A 23191-nucleotide genomic window follows, 5' to 3' on the forward strand; every position below is an offset into this window, starting at 1 on the left:
TGTCTCATAGAAAAAACTCACCACCTCCCCATCTAAACAGCATGATAGATTCTGTCAAACCAATTATAAGGGGTTTCCTGTTCTATACTCATACTTAAATTCCCCCTGTGGTGAGGAAATCTGTCTCTGAATTAGCATACAAACTACTATCTCGTGAAAAAACGAACTTATTTTGTACTCTGACACAATGCAAGCACTGCAATGCATTACTGCGTTGAATCTCAGCTAATTTGGATCTCAAAATGGGCAAATGTCCACTGTAAAGTAGTTATTGAATATGTTCTTTATTATTTCTACAGTTACCCAAGCTTGAAGTTGTTCCAGGACTGTAAACTTAGAGTCTGTTTAGCATATATATAATATATAGCAGCTCCAGTGAATACAAAGTGCATTTTGAAGGTGTAAATGGTTGTAATTTACTTCTGATTGATTTTCTTTCGCCTCTCCACAGGCGCCCAGTACGTGAAGTGCAGAGCCCAACGATGCACAGAAGGCAGCAAACTGTACCTTTTCCCTGGATATGTAGACACCAACTCTATGGTTGTGCAGGATGAATATGTTTTCACACAGGTTTGATTAGTGATAGATTACTTTTCTTGCTAAAACGCCATCTTTTCACGCACATGTTTCTGTCTCTGTGAAATTTGATTTTCTTGTTGTTTTTTTGTGCATCCAGTTCATGCTTTTCCATCAAAACCCACATAATGGCTTTCCCCCCACACACCTGTTCCCCACTTGCCCAATGTGTGTTTTGATTATGTTTTGTCTCATTCATGTGAAGGCACGCTCTGTGTTTGAGTTTCCGCACAGACATACTCCCTGCCTGAGAAATGTATATGCTAGCTGACATCACACGGCAAAGGAACTGTGAATAGACAGGTTGGTGTCCTTATTACCGTTCACTCTGACTTTGACTCCACTTAGACAGCAGCATTCAGGGTCATTATTAGAAATCTAATTTTCAAATGCCCTCTGCTGTCATTGATTTCTATCCACAGCTAAGTAATGTTCTCTCTGCTGGTCAGATTGATGCATTTGATCATTCTTGTTGGACTCCTGCTAGGTTTCAGAAGAAGAAAAAAAAAGACAGTAGCTTTCTAAAGCTCAGTGTTTGGAGTAAATCACTTTTCCATTTGGAATAAAAACCCTTATATGTTTGCTGTTGGTATTTCTATTTATGTATCCAGAGATTTAATCTTTTGATATGATATGATTTCGCAACAGCAATACTTTAGCGGTGACCCAGTTTCACTTCCAACACACTTAATCCACAGTCTTGATTGGAATGTCTGCGATGTAAGAATGAAAAAAATACATCACAGCGTGATTCAGAAATTGTGATTCAATAAAATGCCCCAATTGCATTTAGCCGAGATGAGATTCACCGTCAAGGCAGAGGCAGACACGAGGAAGATGTCTGGTGAGAATAACTGGACACAGAGAGTGTCTGCGCGGCGCTGTGGTGGCATGGATGACTTTCCGGTGACTTTCATTGCTTTGGGCAGTTGGATTTAACTTGACAAAGAGTAATGAGGTTATCGATTGGGATACAACGAAATAAGCAGTCTTCAACACCTCCAAAGTCTCTTGGGAGCGAAGGAACAGCCAAGTGCAACATCCTCAAAAATCTGGCCTGGGAAAATGCAGCTCATTGATTTTCGATAGATTATTCCATTAGTGCCCTAATGTAGTGTGTTGGGGGACAAACACCATCCTTCTAGTTGATTAGAAAATAAGCAATCAAGAAGTGTTGCCTGGCCTGTAAGTGGACAGGAAAGTGGTAGTGCATTAAGACCTCTGACACACACTCCAGATAAAGCCAACACAATGTTCAATGCCTCTAAGCTAGAGACTAATTGTGATAATGATGATAATTTCTGTTGTGCTTGTAATTTTAGTCTGGTTTTGACACTGTTGATTGAAATTGCAAGGGGTTTTATCAAGTCAGTCATGCGATTTAAAATGAATACACCTCCTTCAGGAGACATTTTATCTTTCATGTCCTCATTTCACATTTGGGATGTGGCTCTGTTTGTAGAAGAACTCCCATCCTATTTTGTTTTTTCATTTGCAAGACAGACAGTCTACATAGTCCGTCTGTGTAAAAGAACTCATGGCATCAATCAAAAATGCAAATAACAGAGTGGCTGACCTCAAAGGAAGAAAAACAAGATGTTAAGTGAAGCAACACTAAAATATGTATATGTGTGTGTCTATTTAAAACATGACAACGCTTCTTTGACTTCATTGCGAAGGTGACCAAGTCAGGACGAGCCAGCTACTTTGTCTCCTACATGAGAGAGTCCTTCAAGCGGATGAAATTACCGAAATACTGTCTACCAAAGGTAAGCAAGAAAGAAACCAGCAACCATGACTGTCAGATAATAATATCATAGAAAAACATGATTATTGTTTTGTTTTATAGACTACAAGTCGCACAACAGTTTGTTTAGAAATGTCACTCTTAATACAGAAGCTCATGATCTCTATTGAAATGCTCTTTTGTCTCCACCTGTCTTTCTCACTCATTCTCTGGGTTCATCCGTCTCTCTTTCACACCTCCAGGACATGCACATTATCAGCACAGATGAAAAGCAGGTCTTTGCTGCGGTTCAGGAGTGGAACCAGAACAACACTTACAGCCTTTACATCTCAGACTCCCCGGGGGTCTACTTTACGATTTCATTAGAGAACCTGAGAACCAGCAGAGGACCCGCCGGTAACCTGCTGGTCGACTTTTACAAGGTGTGTAGTTACTCCGCTTCCACTAATGCCCCTTTCAGTTACTTCACATAGTAGTAGAAAGCACTTTACCAACCTATGATTGTGATTATTGAGGGGCAGCAGCTACCAATGTTTTATGATCAATTATTTTTAATTCTCCATTAATTCATTTGTTGGTTTTGTCTATACAAATGTGTATTACTTTGTGTTTATGATCCTGAGAAGACATATTTTTCGACCTTATAAAATCCAAAGAAATTCACTTTTAAAGATACATAAAGTAGTACAACAGCAAATCCTCAGTTCAGCTAAAACCCAGTACAAAATGGAGGTTCTTTACTTTAGTATTTCCATGTTATACTACAATACTTCTACTCTACTTTTGAGAGGTCGTTATTGTACTGTTAACGCCACTACATTAACAGTTATTGTTGAAAATGTTGCAGATTTTACTTATAAAACATATAATTATTCTATCAAATATAATGCATTTTTAGAAAATAAACAATAAAAAGTGCACTCGGTAGAGTTCAGATCTCCATCAGGTGTGTGTAACTTTGGGACTGGACTCCAGGCAAACCTTTTTTTCTTGAATTGAAACTGAACAATCCCAAAATCAAACGAAATAGTAGTTTCCCAAAATGTAATTAAAAAGCATATCAAATGAGCCCCTACTCAACGTGTGGCAAGTACTGCTTTTTAATGCATCAATAATAATTAACAAAGATTAAAACAATATTAAAACTGACAAATCACATTCATTTAATACTTTCATGTTTGTTCAACTAATCATTTCAGCTCTAAAGCATCATGAATATAACTGTTTCTTCGGGAAATATACTATATATAATGAATGCTTCTTTGCTGTTGTCCTTCCTAGGTTGAGGGGATAAACGGGATGTATCTTGCCAACAAACTGCTGGACAGTCATGTCAAAACTTTCATCACATACAACAAGGGACAAACATGGGCCCTGCTGCCAGCTCCTGCTGCTGATGTGGCTGGAAATAACCTTCATTGCATTCTGGTGAGCTTGAGCCTGTATGCTGGAGTGAATTTATGCTGCTTTTCATGCGAAATGAAGTTTATGACATCCATCATTCATCAAATGTTTCAACCTCATCAGCTGTGCATTGGATGTTCTTTGATTCAGAGCCATTTCTTGCACGGGGCGATGCGCCAGCTTCACCATCAGCCTCCTAAATGTCCGAGGAGATGCTCGGCAGGAATGTTCTTATTATCGGTGTGAAGCACAGAGTGTCTTTGTGTGTCGTTCCAGGGCTCCAGACTTTCCATTAACCTCTGTGATTTCAATTTACTACCTGTAGTCACACTGGACTAATGAATGTTAGATTACAATGAATTACATTATGCGGCTGTGTTGTTATTCAGCTGACATGTTATTAATCTAATCCAGTTAGTATGTTCTTTAGAGTCTAAGTAATGTGAATTGTTAACGGCGTGTTTCAGGGTGTCTCTTTGACATACAGATGACCGTCATTCTCTCTTCTGCTTCTGACCCCCTTCCAACCTCTGCTGTTTTCATGTATTGATGTTTTTTCAATGTGCTTTAATCTGAGAGATGAGTGGAAATTATTTGAATCAATTTTTCCAGTTTTATCACCGAATCTTGGGGAATTGTAATTACATGCCTTGTTTGTTTTAGAATGAAACAATTCAAATGCCCACTGTGTCCTCTCAGCCATTTTCTCTCTTTTTATCCAGGCAGAGGAGTTGAAAGAAACAAATTATCTTTGTTTTATAAATGCTATCTGAGTATGTTAGCACTTTCCTCTCAACGGGAAGCATACTTTGAAGGCAAAGCTAATTATAATCGCTCCTGAGTAGATCTGCCTGATACGTATTGTCTCAACATGTTCTACAATGGAAATCCTTTTTATTGACAGCCATTTTGTTCGCTGCATCTGCATCTGGAGATGTCGGAGAATCCATACACGTCCGGACCCATCACCAGCAAAAAGTCTGTGCCAGGAATCATCGTGGCTACAGGTAAAGTTACATAAAGGAAGGGCATTTGATGTCGTAGATGTAACTGATCAGATTAAACCAAAGGTATCGTCTCAGATAAATGCATTGTAGCAGTGCAACCACTAAAACAGACAAACTAATAACACAGTGCCCTCTTTCTGTCATTGAAATCTGATACTAAAACTCCCACGTCTTATATTTTGGGGGGGAGATAATTAGGTTGCAGTCATAAATGTGTCCTTCAGTGGAAAATAGGGACATGCACAGGTTTCACAATACAACTCTTACCGATTTTACGAGTTGATTGTGGATAAAGGTGTGTTATGAAGTTCCTTTGCTATGTAAATACAAACTTGAGTGAAATTATTCATGTTTTTGTACTCAGGGAACATCGGAACAGAACTGTCCTCCACTAACCTTGGGATGTTTATAACATCTGACGCAGGAAATAGTTGGAGACAGGTGGGTACACACATTGATTCCTTTAACTTAAACAGAGTGCGTATTCGTGAGTGAAGCAGATGAGCTATTTTAATGTGCACTAAAACAGGTTTTCGACGAAGAGCACAACGTGTGGTTTCTTGACAATGGAGGGGCTCTGCTGGCGGTCTTACATTCTCCGACGCCTATTCGACACTTATGGTAGGTATAGCTACTCTTCAACATCACACAATATCATAATTACTTTAGGTGGAAGCTGTAGGTGTTGGAAGAGTAGTGGACAATTACCTGGGTATCATTTCGTTTGTTACTGGGTTTGATGGAACATATGATTACATTCAATGTTTTGAAATGCTGATGGGCTAACCGCATGATTATTGTATCGTCACTGCGGCTTCAAAACTGTCAGAATCATTTCCAACAGAGGAGAGTCTGTTATGGCTTTGTACTCTGGGCTGGATATGATGGTTTGAGTGCTTTTATGTAAATGAAAAGTGGAGCAGGTTGGAAATATGAGACTGAGAATGCCCTCATAAGCCCCTCATATTGTGGGCGCTTTGTAACACTATCTACTTTGATGTCCCTGAACATTACGGCCCTGTCAAAAGTGATTAAGCTCCAGAAAAGGTGATTTGAAACACCCCAAATCTATTTCTAATGCTACAATCTGAGTCATATCTCTCTCTTCTGTTTCATCACCTTCAAATGTTCTCCGGGTTGAGGAACAGTTGTTCTTTTGTTCGGCTCGATTATTTTTCCCAATGTGGGAAATCTGAGGTACCTCATTTTTCAACTGTGGCAAAAGCTAAATCACCCGAAGTCGTTTATAATATGTATTTTCATGCCTTGTTTTTCACTGCTTAACCTCTGTGCTTGTGATGTTTCAAGCTGTATGCCAACAAAAAAACAATATATTTAGCCACTCCGAGAAGACAAACATGGATGGATGGACACAATGACTGATGCTCATGTGTTGACAGCTGTTGTTCTTTTTTTTCCCTCAAGGATCAGTCTAGACGAAGGGAAAAAATGGGATCGTCACAGCTTCTCCTTGGCACCTCTGTATGTGGACGGAGTTTTAATGGAGCCAGAATCTGACAATCACATTATCACGTAAGCGAAGATACACAAGTCCAGTTCAGCAGGGGTAAAAGCAATAATATTAGAGAACTAGCTCTTCTGTGAAGGAAAACAAACATCCACCTTTTCCTATCTTGTCTCTCAGCATAAAGACAGACTTCAGATCTGCAGTTGCTATTGTTACATGATCATATCAGAAGTTTGTATATGTTAAGATAAGATGGTCTTATCTGAAATGAGCATTTATGAAACATCTTCCAGTTTCTTTGGACACTTCAGTCATCGCTCAGAGTGGCAGCTGATCAAGATCGACTACAAGGGCCTGTTTAGCAGGAGATGCATGGACGGAGATTATCAAACATGGCAACTACACAACAAGGTAAGAGGAATATTAAACATTATTGATTCAATGATCGCTTAAGCAGATGCATGTTTGTCCATGCGTCATCACTGTAAACACAGCACACTCGCTTTACACAAGACCAAAAAAAACATATTTCTGTCCATCTTCTCTTTACAGAGTTTCTTGGGAAAATCATCTTTTTCTCTGTTTGATAGGGGGAGCTGTGTGTGATGGGCGAGAAGCAGATCTATATGAAGCGCAGGCCAGGCAACCGTTGCATGCTGGCCCAGGACTATTCGAGGATCTATTCCTCAGAGCCATGCCTCTGCACAGCGTATGATTTCGAATGGTAATGACTTCTTCTCTCAGCTTTCCCAACTGAGACTATACGGTAACTGAGACTTTTATCCTCAGTGATCCTTAATTTCTTCCATTACGTGTTTATCAAACAGCTCTTCTCCTTTGAACATCTAATTCACTTGTACTTAATTACGGATGCTTGGAGACATTTGTAATGAAAAACGGATATATCAGTTTGCAGAACTTCATATGCTTTAATATCCATCCTATATTGCACATTTACTTGAAAACCAATATGACTATATTCCTCGAATCTAATTATAGTTTAAAAATTGTAGTTGGGAGTTTGGAACTTTTCATTGTGCTAATGTAATTTGCATAATGTCAAGTAACTTATTAGAATTCAATTAATAATGAATGACTAAATTAATTTTAAATATATTTTTTCCATCTGTCTGAAATTCTGTTTGATCCTGCTTGTCTGACAATCATGTCTCTAGTTATGGTCTTAAAATATGCCATGAAGCGCCAACTGCAAAGCTATTGCCCCACTACAAACACTCGTAGAGGCTAGATTATTTGATGGCGCAGTGTTTATCATTATATGAAGTGTCATGTCTTTTTTGGCAGTGACTATGGCTGGGAGCGCCAGACGAATGGGAAGTGCTCACCAGCTTTTTGGTTCAATCCAAACGGGGTAGCTAAAAGCTGCAGCACCAGCCAAAGCTTTCTTAACAGCACAGGGTAAGTGGCCACCAATGTTCAATCCATCACAAAACAATATTATTCCACTCCTGCTTGTTAGTCACGTTGTCTGGCACAAACAGAAAAATAATGGTTCACTTCCTCAGTGGTTTGGATAAAAGGCTCAGCGTAGAGCTGAATAAAGTAACCTGCTGTAGACTGTGTCCCAATTTCATTATACATAATGATGCTGAGACTTTTCTGGGAACGAAGCATGTTCACATCCAAAAAGTGACAAAATAGGCCAGTATACATATTTCTTTAAATCTGTGTGCTGTTGATCTCCACTTTGACAAGAAGAGTTGCAGAACTTATTTTAAGGAAATGATCAGAACTGATCATTGAATTCATATTGGATCGTGGTTAAACATGCTGCTTTCTTTTTATGGAGTTTAGTCAGCAGTAGATTACTCTAGATTCCTTATGATTGATTTACATATATGTACTTCAATGAATGAAGACTTCTGTACAGGCTTTATACAATGAGAATAAGTATAAAGCATATAAAAGCATTATTTTTATTCACTCTGTCTCAAAGGTATCGGAAGGTTTTGTCCAACAACTGTAAAGAGGCAGGGAGGAATGTGTACTCTCCCAAGAGGCAGGCGTGTCGTCCCCGACCCCCGCGAGGCCTGCGGCTGTCCACCAGTCATGGAGAGCTCAGCTCCACTGTGGGAAGCAACGTCACCTTCATGCTCTACCTCGACGACGTGAGACTTATTGCCTAAAAGATCTTGTGGTGCTATTGTAGCACCCAATACAAAGGATCAATTACTATCCAAAAAGGTCTCAAATCACCCGTTACGGGTCCAGAATATTCTGTAAAAGCCTGCTATAGTATGACAATCTCTTTTCATTCAAAACATGAAAATGTTTTGGCACCTTTTTAATGTTTTTAAGGTTTTGTTGCATACTATTCTAGGTTTGCTTATGAATATTTTCAGTTTATATTTTTGTATCATACCTAATTATGACAATTCTATTTACAACATTTCATGGCATACTACTATGACATATTAAGAGAAATGTATTTCTTTACTTTTTTATGATGATTTCACGGTATACAGTAAGTAGTATGATTTTTTTTCTGACATCCTATACTATGGATATTTTATCGATTTTTATAGAATACTTTACGATTACATGTTTTGCTACATTTTGATGACATCTTCATCGATAGCTCAGGCTGAGGTTGTGGGTTTGTTCCGCATAGAAGATTAGTACGTTTTAAAGGCTGTTGTCAAAGGAAAGACAAAGGAACTAGGCTAGTGAAGATCAACTAATCCGTGGTACTTTTTGTTATGACCTCTGAAGTTCTGTTTTTACTTTTCCTCTTTATTTCTCTGTTGAATTTCTGTCTCTGAACATTTATATTCACCTGCAAAGTGTTTGTGACACAGCTGATAGTGCGTCTCAGCACAGGCACTTTCGTGGTGGACTGCACTTGTATTCCTTCTAATTGAAGCATCCTGTCCTAAGCCGTGTTGACAGATGTCATGTCTTACCGTCTGTGCACAGGGAGACTCGCTGAGGACCAGCATCCAGCTAGACTTCGGAGACGGCATCAAGATCATATACTCTAACTTGAGCAGGACGGATGATGGCATCAGCCATATCTACAGAGCGACTGGGATTTACCGAGTGACAGCTATGGCTGAGAACAGCCAGGGATCTGACAGCAGCATACTGTTTTTACACATCACCAGTATGTGAATAAGAAACATCATTACTCAGTCCTGTGGCAGTGCATATAGCATGAATCTCTTCTCTTTCATGGATAGTCACGTCCCCACTCTGCTGAATTCCATTTCAGTCATGGCTGCATTATTTCGTATGCATTTTAGCCTTGGTATACGGAAAAACACACCTGGAGCTAAATGTACATGAGCTGTAAATGCAGTAGGACTCAATGTTTGATGAATTTGTGTGTGTTTAACGTGTACTTGCATTTATTTGTTTGCCATGTTTATAATGCATGTATGTGTGATGTGTGGTGGTGTATGTGTTGTGGCCCTCAGGTCCAGTGGAGCGGGTGTATCTCTCCGCTCCTATCGTAGCCATCAGGGGGAAGGAGGTTAATCTCACTGCGGTGGTTTGGCCGAGTCACACCAGAACATTGACCTTCTTCTGGTGGTTTCACAACAGCTCCGAGGTGAGAAGCTTCTCCGCCCACTCCCACTGTTCCACACACAAACACTTTCTTTCCTGTTTACCGCAGTATTTTCCACCTTCTCTTGGCGTCCTTGTCTTGTTGTGTAAATCCACAAAGCCTTCACACAAATCATGTCAAATGTGAGTGCACGTGACTGCGTTTCTGCGGTAGCCAGCTAGGATGGCTAGTCCTGTTTATTTATCACGTTGATTGTTTTCACGGCAGCAGCTCCTTATTATACAGTGTGTCAAGGGCTGCATGTACGCCGTATTCTATATTCAGCGGAGAGCATGCAGGGTTTTTCTGTGAAATTCTCTGTGTTTCCTTTTGAAATCCAGCCCATTATAACCTTGGAGGGAAGCGTCTCATACACGTTTCAGAAAGGAGGAAATAACAAGGTCACGGTCCAGATTGCTTCTGGGAGCATCATATTGCAAGATTCAAAAGTTTTAACTGTTAAAGGTGAGTGGGCAAGACTGTCTTCAAAGCACTTTAATTGGTGCGATGCACGTTACATGAATATGCAATATGCTTTCTCCGGGAAAGTACGATGCCTCTCGGTCCATGCTGCAAGCAACGCCATGTTGATGTGGACTTATCTAATGAATAAAATGTCACGGTGTGCAAACACGAAATCTTGAGGAGCAATTAACTTCAAGGCGTATGATGCCAAATGAGAAAAGACAAAACTGCACATCAGATTAATCAGAACGAAACCAGAAGTAACATTCACATTGCAACACACATCACTTTGCCGTTTTTGCAGAGTTCTTCAGGTCGCTGCTGTTGTCGTTCTCGCCGGCTCTTGATGAGCACAACCCTGACATCCCAGAGTGGAGGGAGGACATCGGACGCGTGGTGCGGACAGCTCTGTCAAAGGTACATCCAGCCCATAATGCTCTGAGGCCTCTCCTGGAGGCAACATCAGCCACCAGTGGCTCTCAGTCATTATTATTGTATGACTGTATGCAGTATTGATACTGTATTCATGGTGTTTTATGGTCCATGTGTGAGAGTTGTTGTTTTTACATTTGACAACAGCCACCAGACACGGTTATCTAGTGTGAACTGTAATTGAACCTGATCTCAAACTGTGGACTTTTGGCAATTTTGACTTTATTAACCAAAGTTTAGACACAACAGTCCAATTGTAAACCTCCATTCAAGTTTTTATTTATACATCAACATTCAAACAAATATTAATGTACCGATGTTGGCTTAAGTGTTTTTTTTCGCAGCTCCTTGGCATGATGCTGCGCAGGCATCCACAAATAATGAGTTCAAAATATTTTTTGTAAAAAGCGTAATACATTGTTTTAAAATCCATTGACACTACAGTTGGACAAAATACATATTGGATGATACACAATCTACTAAATGTATGATAAAGGTTGGTAAAAATAGCATCTTGTTGTTGTTGGTTCTCAAAAAGCCATTGTTTAACATTACACATTACACTACATGATTAAAAAATAAGATGAAACTCTGTAACTAATGAAAGTGCTGACCGCCGCTCGCTGTGTTGTCCTCTGGCTGCAGGTGTCTGGAGTTTCTGAGGATCAGCTCCTGGTGTCTTTGTATCCTGGACTCCCTTCTACAGCAGAGCTCTTCATCCTGCCTGATGAATACACATCTACTGAGAACAGGAAAGGGGGGGAAGAGGCTCTAGATAGGGTAGGATATTGAATAAATATTATAATAAAATAGTACACTTATATCAATAAAAGCTGTTTCACTTCTACTGTTATGGCACATTAGTTTGTTTTTCCTGTATACAGTAAACATTTAAAAAGGACATGTTCTTGTGTTCACATGCTTTAGACAATGACAATCCAATTGGTCAAGTTTTGGGATTTGTTGATGATTTTTTTATTATAGAGGGAGCCAGGCTACCCTAAAGTCATTATGCTAAGCTACGCTATTAGCTTTCTGGCTTATATAACATAATCAATGTGTAACAGACATGAGTGGTGGTTTACTCCAATGAAAGTGTACTATTTTTTAAAGTTATACATCGATACTTCATAATATGATTAGGTGAACTTAATTTTATTTATATTTAGTCTAGCATTATGTACAATTCTCTGTTTTATACCTGAACAGATATCGGACATTTTTGTCACTGCCCTGAACCAAGGCCTGATCCAGTTTGAGCTGAAAGCAGATATTCGCATAGTTGTCTACATGACTCAACAAACGTTGGGTAAGTTTGTTTGTAACTATTGCCTATCATATCCTTACACTTGTTCCAATGTAATTGCTGCATTTAAAACAATTTTGGATGTACATAAAAAAGCATAAACTTCAGTGTTAATCTATGCCGGTATAGTGCAGCATGTCTACAGTGTTTGTTCTGCTTGAAGCTGTGAAACAGATCAACTGTATGTCTTTTTTAGGATGATTTGAGATTGAGTTCCTAAACCCTGAAAAAAGAAGACAAAACTATGAGTGACATTTATATGGGACTGTGTATCACATCATTTCAATAGATTTCACAGTGCATAAGATTTCTGCCTGAGGCTATGAGACAGTAGTTCTCTTTTGTAATCAGCCAATCAATGACTTGATTGACAAAGAAAGCATTTGGTATGCACTGAAGAAATCGGCAGGGTCACCAGGTCATTAGCATATCGCAAAAATGTGTCGATCAACCCTGCATAGCTTTACCCTTTTCATCTACCAACGGATCTGTCTTCATTTGTGTCTGCTTACAAAGGTCTGCGTTGCCTTTTAAAATGATCTAGAAAGGTCATAGACTTCATAGTCCTCTCTCTGAAGGAGAGAAAGACGGGAGGCGAGTGGCAATACTTTGAATATTGCATCTCAGCATTTAAAAAGGCATGACTATGCATAAGCTACCTGCACGACGGACCCCAGGGAGAGGAAGTACACCTCCTAAAGGTTCCTTTTAAAACCCTGTGGGGATAACATGCAGAGAGCAGCTCTTCAAGCAGCGTTTACATGACATGGGGTGATGGAAGTAATCTCCTGGTAATAAGACATGGTTAAGGAACAAAAAGAGAGCAATTGTCTCGGTCAGAATATGTCACTCTTGGGATCCGATTGTCTTTCAGCTCCCCTTGTGGATTCAAACTCCATCCACAGTGGGTCGGCCATGCTGCTGCTGCTCACCGTGGTGTTGGTTGGTTTAGGGGCCTTCTTCATCTACAAGTTTAAAAGGTACGTTCACTTTGATTAAAAAGTCAAATGTGAAAATCAGACACAGTGTATATTTGTTGTTTCAAAAAGCCTTACACAGTTGCTCTGCTATCGTATTTTTATAAGGAAAATCCCTTGGATCCATGTTCAGACTGAGGACAGTAGGGAGAAGGACCCGGAGGTGATCAGTACAGTCGGGCAGAACGACAACATGTCCAAGGTCAAGCTCAGCGAGTTTCCCTCTCCGAAAGAACTTATGGAAAAGGAGCTGGAGGCCAGGAGCAGTGGTACGTTAGCGGCAAGTTGTTAAATAAATATACAGCCTTTAAAGCGGAGGTGGGAGGGGTATTAAGATATCTTTAGCTATACCACAATTTACAAGTGAAACTGGATCAAGTACAAATCCTGCATTCAAAACCGTATGAAGTAGTTTTAAGGAAATTTAGTAAAGTACAAACATAAAAGTACTCAAAATGCAGGATATTTCGGTACCACTTTACAATAAGACCACCCTTATAAAAGGGTTTACGAATAGTTTGTAATTCATTTATTAAATAGGTTGTGAACACTTTATAAATCATTAATAATAAGCTTTAATAAGACATGAGATAAACAGGGCAACTGTGACCGGTCGCTTGCCAAATAGTGAGCCCACATTTATCTGGACTGCTAAGTCTTATATTGGCTACTTAGCTTACTTTGTGTTCTTCATCAGCCAGCATCCTTGGTATCTGTTGTTCACTGAGTTGATTCTCGCTAAGGAGCCAGTATAAGGCTTAGCCATCTTACCAAATGGTGAGCCTGTGTTGATGTCTGAAAACTATGTTAGAACTGGTTTATAAATGGTTCTTAATGATTAATAAAGTGTTTACAACCTAATTCATAACTTAATTATAAACCCTTTATGAATCCTTTATAAGGGTAGTCTTATTGTAAAGTGGTACCGATATTTCTTTATTATATCATGAAATATATTTTACTTTTGAATTATTATTGATGCAGACAAATTCAAATGACATTTTTATGACAAAAGTAGCTAACAACTGCATACACCAAATGGAGAAACATGTACAAAATAGATATAAAGTCATATCTATCTAAATTAATCTAAGAAAATAACTAAGAAATGTACGTTGGAAAGAAAAGTGGATTTTTTTTTTAATTAAGGAAACTACAGTATAATGTATGACAGTTGCGTTTTAGACTTAATTAAATACAGAATATGAATACATGCGTACTGCTTAGACACGCTAATACCGGATTTAAAGGATGACTGTCACTTTAAGAGACTGATACTGATTAACATTTTATTGCCCTTAAAACGCTTCCCTGCCCATCTGTTTTGAATATACTGTAACTGTATCCTTGTGTTGACACAAAATACTGAGTGTACCTTGAAGTGCAGCTCATATCTGAGCTGCTGGAACGTCTCTCTTGATGAAATGTGTCATATTTTTTGCAAATTGCACGCCAGAAGCTCAACTGCAGCCCAGTAACCAGATATCACGATGACAAGTTAACTTTATGATTGCTATGGTTGACATCCACCGTGATGTCTTTTAGATGAGAGCAGTCCCTGCAGACACTGGATTATTTGACAAAAGTAGCACTGCAGTGCTCCTGACAAAGACATGTGTGCTGCAGGCCGTTTTCTGGTCGCTCAGCACTTTGGCTATTCTTCATTTCTCAGCTGTTTCTACTTTCAAAGTCCTTGCAGATCTGAAACAAATGAACTCCTTTTTTGTGGCATCAGAAGAGTTTATTTATAAAAGGGCAGGGCAGCGTGGGACCTTTTAACTTAGGGCTCGCTAGATGAAATTAATTGAATTTGTCATTAATATTCTGAAGCTCGGTTTGATTCACATGCAGTTTGATTTTCACTGGGTTACAAGTCTGTCGTATTCACTTTACAAGCATATAATAAAATATATCATCAGCTAGAGCAGGCCATCGTTCGGTAATCATTCATCCATTAAGAACATTGCCTTCTTCCTCCACTATTGAATTGCGAGTTTTTCTGATTTTGTAGTTTAATTATGTGCCCAGTATAAAGAGAATATGCCTCTGACGTATATGTTATAAAGTACAGATGTTTCATTGCCTGTAAGCCAGGCCTTGCTCCAGCTGGTGGAAAACATGCCCCCAACCAGAAGAGGAACATTAACCAGTTTTAATTTAATTAATGTCTGGGTTCAGTGATTTTATGTGTTCTAATTTTAGTCCAAATGGCTTTACAAGCTCTAAGAAGAGGGAGAATATGCTATTCCTTGATAGTTTTCACAGCACAGCAGGGGCCATGATGTGAAATTAAAATTCATGAAGGTTGAAATGAAGATTTAAACATGTTAAACGGAATTTGACAGATTAAAATAAAAAAATGTGATGTTTTGATTAATGTTGATACAAATTGGCTGTGAATGATGAACATGACAGTTCTCATGGCCTCATGTTTCATAATAAGTAAGTAGAAACATGCAGTTCAGTTGAAATTCCAACTAAAGCTTTAAAAGACAAATGAGCTTCAAGAATAAAACACATTTATCAAGCGACTGACTCCTACACAATTGAAGTGTGAGAGAATAATCTTTTAGAGCACCTCACAATAAATCACGTCATTAATCACATGTCTTAACAGCCAATCAGAGACAACCAACATCAGCTTCATTGTTGTTCTTTTAAAAATATTAACATTTTACTTATTGATGTTATTCACAACAGTTGTAGTGTATAATTTATTTTTTGTTTATCCCTAACGCAGCTATAATGAATATTTATGTAACACGTGTTAGCTCATTGTTTAAATGTTCTTTACTGTAAAAGCGTCACAGCAGCCGGCTGTATTGGAAAAGCACTTAAGACCCAGTGTGTGCAACCTGCTGAGCACAAAGGACTGAAAGACGCAGTTAGCGACTATAGCTGTAAACAGAGTGGAGAATTTAGCAGCTGAAGCCAGCAGGAGATGGTAGGGACACAAAAAAAGAGGGGATGTTGAAGTTGAATTCATCAGGTGGTTTATTAAAATTAGCATTGTATAATTATTCTGATAAATAACTTCTTTTTTTCACCTTTTTATTTTGTGTTCATACATTTGAAGGTTTCATAAATCTGTCCCCAGGTCACTCCTTTCAGCTCCGTGTGGATCGTCCCAGTAATTTGTATTGAGCCCCCTGAGATATTAAAATATTAGATTTAACCTTCTTAAGTTTAAATGATATCAAACATGTACCCCACTCTTATCCTGTACATTACAAATTGTGCTACAGACTACGTGCATTTCATTTGTAAATATTCTCAGCTTGAAAGCAATTTAAATCTGATAAATCATATTTTCTTCAACAAATCTGGGCTGACAGCAGGATCTCTTCCTTGATGAGTTTACTGCGAGGTTATTAGTTATTTGGGCGAACAGGAAAATTGGCTTCACGTCACGCTGCTTTAGAGAAATCCCTGAATTCAAACTACTGACACAGTTGAGAGATAAAAGTGGCACCTTTTTGAATAGACCCGTGTTTGCACAATCTGAACGACCCCACTTGTCACGGCGATCTTATCCGCCCTCCATCACCAGCTCAGCGCTGTGTGGAGAGGCCATGTTCCTCTGAGGCAACGGGGGGCTTTTCAACCAAGATGCACTGCTGAGGAATTCATAATTAAGTTTAAAAGCTTTTAGAAACCATTTGATCTTCCAGTAGACAGATTAGAGAGGAAGCGAGAATGAACCTTGAGTTTTTTTGTTGATGTTGTAGACAGTTATTTCTTCAGCCTGCAATCAATGTCATGTAGATGAAGCATGAATATAACATAAGTTGTTTGTCTTTCATTTCTAAATCCTTAAAACAAGCAACTTGTGATGTGCATGTGATGTCAAGGCAAAAACCTGTCCCTGTATTTATTCTCTTTTTGTTTCTCTGCACATGTTTTTCAGGCGGAATTGGAAGAAATATGGAGAGAATTGTCACGAGGGAATTTCCAAATTGTACTAATGTCTAAGACTTTGTTGCTGAGTGAGTACAGATCGTTGTGTTACAATTGTGCTGAAATTGTTTGCTTTGTTTAGCATTGATTTTAGTTTAGTTTTTTACAATTCAACTCACGCTAATAGCTGCTATCCTTTAGTCATGTTTGTCACCCACATGGGTAGAGTAAGTATCTATAATACTTAATGAAGATCAATCCACGGAGTAAGATTCAAGGGCCTCTAGTTTGGGAGCGGGGAATTAAAGAAATTAGATTATAATGTTATCGGGCAAAAAATGTCCAATTAGCATCCAGATTGACTAGCTTTAAGTCAAACTGTGGATGTATTGCTAATGAGAGTACTTTATGAATAATCAGCTGCCATTGTGTACTTTTGATGAATTCTGTACTGCCTGTGACAAATCATCGTTTTTCTTAATTACGTGAAACAAAGGGTAGGAAAACCGAACCAAAAAGCTATTAGATAAACAATCAAATGAGAAGAATACCATTTAATTTAATGGGTCAGTACAAGAGAAAGGACGTATTGGCTTTACTGTGTAAAAGTCTGATCGTTATGTTGAGTTGTGTTGAATTCAGCATTTAATGACAGAGGATGATAATGACCTACTATGAGGACATTAAGCCCCTTGAGGAACAATATAATACAGGGATACAAATGATACACTCTTTTAATGTTATAAAAATGTTTCCCTCTAACACACAAAATGAGCCAACCGGCTATAAAATTTGTCAAGTGTTACATTTTTATTTTCTTTCTATAATTTCATCTTTTCTTTATATCCCTAATAGACAACCCACAAAAAACAAAAGTTGTCTGTTTAAGGAAGAACACATCGTGCCCTGCCTTCATACCACAGAAATATAATTAATACAACATTTAAATCATTATTTGTTTATGTTAAATAAACCATTTAACTTTAAGCTCTGGATAAACATGAACATTTCCCGCCCTTTAACTAGAGGTCTTTGAGTTGTAAATATACACTTATGAATATTTATATAAAAATGTCAAAATCTGACTGTTGTGGTGGTTTTAGGAAATATGTAGAAGGCTCTGTAAGATAACACGGTGCTTTCAATGACTGTCTCAGAACGTCGTTCAAAACAAAAATGTGTTATTATGGACGGTCTGGCCTTAGAGGTGGAAATAATGTAAACTTGTACATAAAAGAAGAAGAAATGTAAAGGCTACGTCGTCCTACTTTATTGTAAAGTCCTCTCACTGAACCGGCAGTGTTTCTACGACCCTCAGTCTAGCAACAAGCTGTTTGTCCTCTTTTTTATTTATTTTGTACAGAAGCATGCCCTAATTATCTGTGATAAAAGATAAATGAATACATTAGGGTGAGCGAGTACTGTGTATATACCACGGTTGGTTTAAAGTTTACACATTAAACAAATTATTAAACACCTTGTCTTATAGTATAGTGGTGCAAAAGTTGTGCATGATCTATGATATTGTTAATTTTGGTCTAATATATATATATATATATATTGTCTTGTTTTGAATCATATTTCTTACTGTGAACAAATTGCCATTTTAAAATTGTTCAAAATAAATGTATTTTTATATTGAATTATGTTTTTGTGATTTTTGCATTCACACGCAGTATACATTTTGATTATGATATGCAAATATATAGTTTAGTCTTTTTTTTCCTGACGAAATGATGCAAAGACAGGCTGTTTTCATCTCATGGCAACTCAGACATCTCTTATTCAGAGTTATCTAAAACTCAGGTGCCTTGCTGCAGCCAGTGTCACACGTTTAATGATCCCTCAGAGGCTCTGAAGTCACTTTTAATGAGCAGAAGTGTGATAACACCCATGTGAAGATTGCCATCTGACACTTTGACTGAGCTTCATTTTACCTCCATGGCGCCATCACTCAAGTTGCCAGTTACAGATGGGTTCTATTTAATAGAACAATTACTGAGGATGTAGTCGTGTGATGACATTTTGTAAAGAAGAACTGCTGGCGTTAGTACTGCTTATTCTCCATCTTCAGATTCAGAAAGAGACAAATAAAAGCGATAGAAAGGTTGGACGGTGTGGCTGATTAGTAGAAATGATTCTTTTCACACAAAGATGCAGCAACAAGGCCCTTGTTCCTCCGTTTTGCATTTTTTTTTATTTCAAATCGCACACCAATCTTCATCACTTCAACAGCCACCAACGCCCCGAGAGTCTTATTCTTGCTCGTGCTCTCAGTCTGAATTAACACCAAGGCCTTTCTCTAACTGCCCTGGGATGTTCGGCGGTGCAAAATCAAATTGAACGGTGACAATCCCTAATGGATGATTCGCTGCAGCCAGACACTAATGTAGCACTCAATGAAAGGAAACATGCTCATCAATTTCACACTGTGGCTAACACAATATTGCTGTGGGTTATTGTTGTGGGACATTTTTCATTCAAGGTGCTACCCCAGTCTGGGACAAATCTGCCACGATTGTGTGTGTGTGTGTGTGTGTGTGTGTGTGTGTGTGTGTGTGTGTGTGTGTGTGTGTGTGTGTGTGTGTGTGTGTGTGTGTGTGTGTGTGTGTGTGTGTGTGTGTGTGTGTGTGTGTGTGTGTGTGTGTGTGTGTGTGTGTGTGTGTGTGTGTGTGTGTGTGTGTGTGTGTGTGTGTGTGTGTGTGTGTGTGTGTGTCGATTTCCTGGAGAGGGGATAATTAATTTGTTGCACGGTGGGAGAGCCAAGGAAGCAGCCCATTAAAATCTCTCCAGGCTACTTGGTGCTTTTCATTGTCCTGCCGCTCGGACCCATTGTGTAATGCAAATGACTGCACTGAAACTTCGGGCATTCTAAGCATCACTTGTTAGAGGAAAAAGACAGAAAAGAAACAAAGAAAGTGTGCCTGGCAATCAAAATTACCAACATGAGTCATACTGTAGTGTCGCACTTCATGAAGTCTTGATTGATTAAATCAAAGGTCAAACAGAACTAACTCCTGCAGTGAGCTACATGGATCTATACATTGACGACAGCAGAAAAACATAAAGCAGTTATTGCTTTTAGAAATGAGTTTACTAGACAGCCACGCCGCATTAATGCTGTTTCTGCTTTATTCCGCAACCATGGTTACTTCAGCGCGATCAAATGAAAAACACAGTAACAACCCACTGGATAATCAAGTCACTTGTAATGAATGAGTTGTCTAGCCTTTGAGAAACGGAAAACACACTGCAGTTCACATTCCTAACAAGTCAGTTTTCTGCCTAATTAAAACACATTTGAAATATCTTGGAGGAAAACAAAAAAAACATCATGCAATTCTGTTTACAATCGTATTCACAGTTTGATTGGGAATGTACAAAAGGTTTGTTAAATAAATATGAAAAACTGATGGTGTGGAGAGATAGCGTTCGCCCGATGACGAGTTTATTTACGCTTCAGGCTCAATCGCAGGATGGGAGGGAAGAAGTATGGAGAAGCCTCTAGTCAATTTGTCTTACTGACATATGATGCTGACAATACTTGAAAATAAAAGTTTGATGAAGAAGAACTTCAGTACTTATCCCAAAGAGACAGCGGCTGACCAAAGCTCTGTGCGTAGGCTGAGCCTTGTTGACAGGAGATACGTCTTCTCTACCTCTGTATCCCTCGCAGCAAAGAAAAGGAACGAATCTGCAGCCTTTTGTCCGCTGAGTCCTTGGGGGTAAACCTAGAACAGACTGCAGGCTCCTCTGCGTTCCTGTTAACCGAGGAGATGCCAAGTGGGGATGCTGGTATCAGTGTGGTAGATAAACAGTCCAGAATAAATAAAAAAGGTTTAAAGATGAGAGGATATTTCTCCATTGAACCGGTGTTGTTTTAGAGTTGTCTGTGAGAAGGCACCACAACCTTCACACTGGGATCAGTTCAAAGGAACAACACCAACATGGGAATCATTTTGTAACTGTGTCAAGGAGAACATGTTTTTTTAACTCAAACCAAACACAAACAAATAGCTAATACATCATTGACTAATTACTAAAGAAAATTCAGATTTAGCATCTTCCTTACTGCATTGCAGCATGTGTTGTCTGCTGTACTTTAGCTTCTTTGTTAACATGGGAATTATTCAGAACATTTACATTTAGTTCTCTATGGAAACCAGAATGTACAAGAAAAGCTCTGGGCAACGAATAAGTAGGAATCACAAGTTTAAAAGTCATCGCACTGATTTCCAGCCAAATTGACAGTAAAACAATCACGCATAGGATGCAGCTGCAACAATAACCATGAGCATGATTTAGACAGATCTGTGTATAATCAGGTTTTAAGTAGGTTCCACATTTACAGTATCATGTTAGCATTCATTCCAGTGTCACTAAAATGACTTATGCGAGTCTCCTAAACAAGAGGCATTGCTTAGTTCCCCACCTACTGTATATACCTATCTAGTTTATCCACTTTAATCTTCTGTTCTTATTTTTGTTATGACATATAAAACATGTTGAGCTGCAAAGAGACAGGCTTGATGGAATACACAGATCTGGGACTTGGAGCCCTCCATCTCCTGGATATTGCAAGCTTTCATTTGATGAGAATCTGGTGATAAGATGTACTGATTGTACAGAGCTTAATGAATCTGCTTCCCTCACTGTCTTACTCAGATAAGCTGTTTCCACATAGTCAAACAAAGTAAACTTCACAAACACAAGCCCAGAGAACAGAAATAGGATCATTTTTTTCACATATTATTATACATCACTTATGTCCCGCCGTTTTATATTTTCATATTTGAGCAGATGTAGCTGTAACCAGCTGAGACAAATAGTTTTTACTGTTTCCATTATGGATGTACATTATTTACATAAAAAGATCAATGTCCTTGCAAAAATACAAGTATTTTCAGTCAAAAAGTGTCCCTTTTCAAGAAGCAAGTATAAATCTGTACAGTTTCCTCGGAGGGATTAGGCAGCACAGTGTGAACTGGTCCATCCATGCATGGGTAGCAAAACACTCGAGACCATTCATTGTGACCGTGGTTTCATAGCTTGCTGGAAGTAACTGCCAAGGAAGATGTATTGCTTTCGAGTTGGTCATAGACTCTCAACATTAAAACACATGGGGCGCTTCATCAGAGAGCTTGATGTCTGTGTGAGATGGCAGGTAGCCTGACAAGGGAGAAGAAAGAAAAGAGACAGGTGGAATTTTATGTTTTCCCATTTGCATACGGCTGTATTTTTGCAGGCAAACACATTTATCTTGGATGGGTCGATTGTTTAGAAGTAAATCAACTGGAACCTCGTAGATATTTCTTGATGAAAATGCTTTCAACACTCCGCTACTTTCCTGATGCACTAATTATTTTACTGGATCAAATAATTCACCTAGACATTCTCATCACTTTAGCTCGCAATTGATTATGCTTCACTTACCTGTGAATACTAATACCTTGCTGTGAGAAACTCAGGTTGGCAAATACATAAATATAGCGCACATAATAATAACAACTATATCTTGGCACCTCCTTTATGATAATAAAGGGAGGGGGTGTAGCATCAGCACTTACAATGGGTGAATATCAAGTATCTCTTTCGTGTCACTGCATTTTGTAACACAACTTTGGTGAAAACTTCACTGCTATAAAAAGAATAATTTCATAATAAACCTGTTTCCTGTTAACCCTTGTGTTATGTGCCTTCCTTGTATGTATAACTAGATTATTGTTCTATGCAATAAGGTTGTGGGATATCCGTTTATGTGATTAAAACCTCAAGCAACGATGTGAGTTAAATGTTTGTGGGGCTTATTGCGCAAAATAATTACATTTTAAAAATGCAACAGCAACAAGTCTATTAAGAAACTATTCTCAGGTTAAGTATGGTCACATTAGCCGCCCCTAAAAAAGGAGGCAATATCACCATTTTGGTTTGGTAATGGGCATTTTCTTAGTAATCATCAAACTGTGAGAGGTTTATGAGAGCAATGCTCAAGTTGATAGAGTTCATTTGAACAGAAAATGCTGATTGCACATTGCCAGGTAGTTTGTTTTTATTTCTATGCCATGCCAACCATGTCGCCTATCCCACATGGAATTACAAGACACTGCCAACTTTTGAACATATCACACTTCTGGAGGGAAGGAAAGGGAAACATGAGTTATAACATGATATGTACTCTTAAGTAACATATGTGTATGTGTTAAACTGCAGAAAAGCTATACACATGACCACAGAGAAAAAGTAAAGAAATTATAAAAGATTTAAAGTGTATCCTGGTTACCGTCTCTCTGTCTCCAAGGCTTTCTTTAGAAACTGGCACGCTTAAATGTTTTGTATTTTGATAG

At 38.6% G+C, this 23191-nt stretch overlaps 2 protein-coding genes across 2 annotated transcripts in view; one reads left to right on the forward strand and one right to left on the reverse strand.

Moving 5' to 3' along the window:
• Positions 1 to 18490, forward strand: part of sorcs3b (sortilin related VPS10 domain containing receptor 3b) — a 37179-nt gene extending 18689 nt beyond the window's left edge. The window contains exons 7-27 of the mRNA XM_079687300.1: positions 452 to 570; positions 2256 to 2345; positions 2566 to 2745; positions 3605 to 3751; positions 4632 to 4734; positions 5099 to 5175; positions 5264 to 5355; positions 6160 to 6267; positions 6496 to 6613; positions 6793 to 6926; positions 7508 to 7621; positions 8160 to 8331; positions 9140 to 9326; positions 9640 to 9773; positions 10112 to 10235; positions 10540 to 10652; positions 11313 to 11447; positions 11877 to 11976; positions 12848 to 12953; positions 13059 to 13219; positions 16858 to 18490. Coding sequence (XP_079543426.1) covers positions 452 to 570; positions 2256 to 2345; positions 2566 to 2745; positions 3605 to 3751; positions 4632 to 4734; positions 5099 to 5175; positions 5264 to 5355; positions 6160 to 6267; positions 6496 to 6613; positions 6793 to 6926; positions 7508 to 7621; positions 8160 to 8331; positions 9140 to 9326; positions 9640 to 9773; positions 10112 to 10235; positions 10540 to 10652; positions 11313 to 11447; positions 11877 to 11976; positions 12848 to 12953; positions 13059 to 13219; positions 16858 to 16922 — 2579 coding nt within the window. The 3' untranslated portion in view covers positions 16923 to 18490. The remainder of the gene's footprint in view (positions 1 to 451; positions 571 to 2255; positions 2346 to 2565; positions 2746 to 3604; positions 3752 to 4631; positions 4735 to 5098; positions 5176 to 5263; positions 5356 to 6159; positions 6268 to 6495; positions 6614 to 6792; positions 6927 to 7507; positions 7622 to 8159; positions 8332 to 9139; positions 9327 to 9639; positions 9774 to 10111; positions 10236 to 10539; positions 10653 to 11312; positions 11448 to 11876; positions 11977 to 12847; positions 12954 to 13058; positions 13220 to 16857) is intronic.
• Positions 18491 to 19956: 1466 nt separating this feature from the next.
• The window catches only part of LOC307043492 (VPS10 domain-containing receptor SorCS1-like), a 43223-nt gene continuing 39988 nt past the window's right edge, over positions 19957 to 23191 (reverse strand). Inside the window, exon 27 of the mRNA XM_079687977.1 lies at positions 19957 to 22016. Within this exon, the coding sequence (XP_079544103.1) occupies positions 21958 to 22016 (59 nt within the window). The 3' untranslated portion in view covers positions 19957 to 21957. The remainder of the gene's footprint in view (positions 22017 to 23191) is intronic.

The sequence above is a fragment of the Notothenia rossii genome, assembly GCF_949606895.1.
Source record: "Notothenia rossii genome assembly, chromosome: 6".
Lineage (NCBI taxonomy): Eukaryota > Metazoa > Chordata > Actinopteri > Perciformes > Nototheniidae > Notothenia > Notothenia rossii.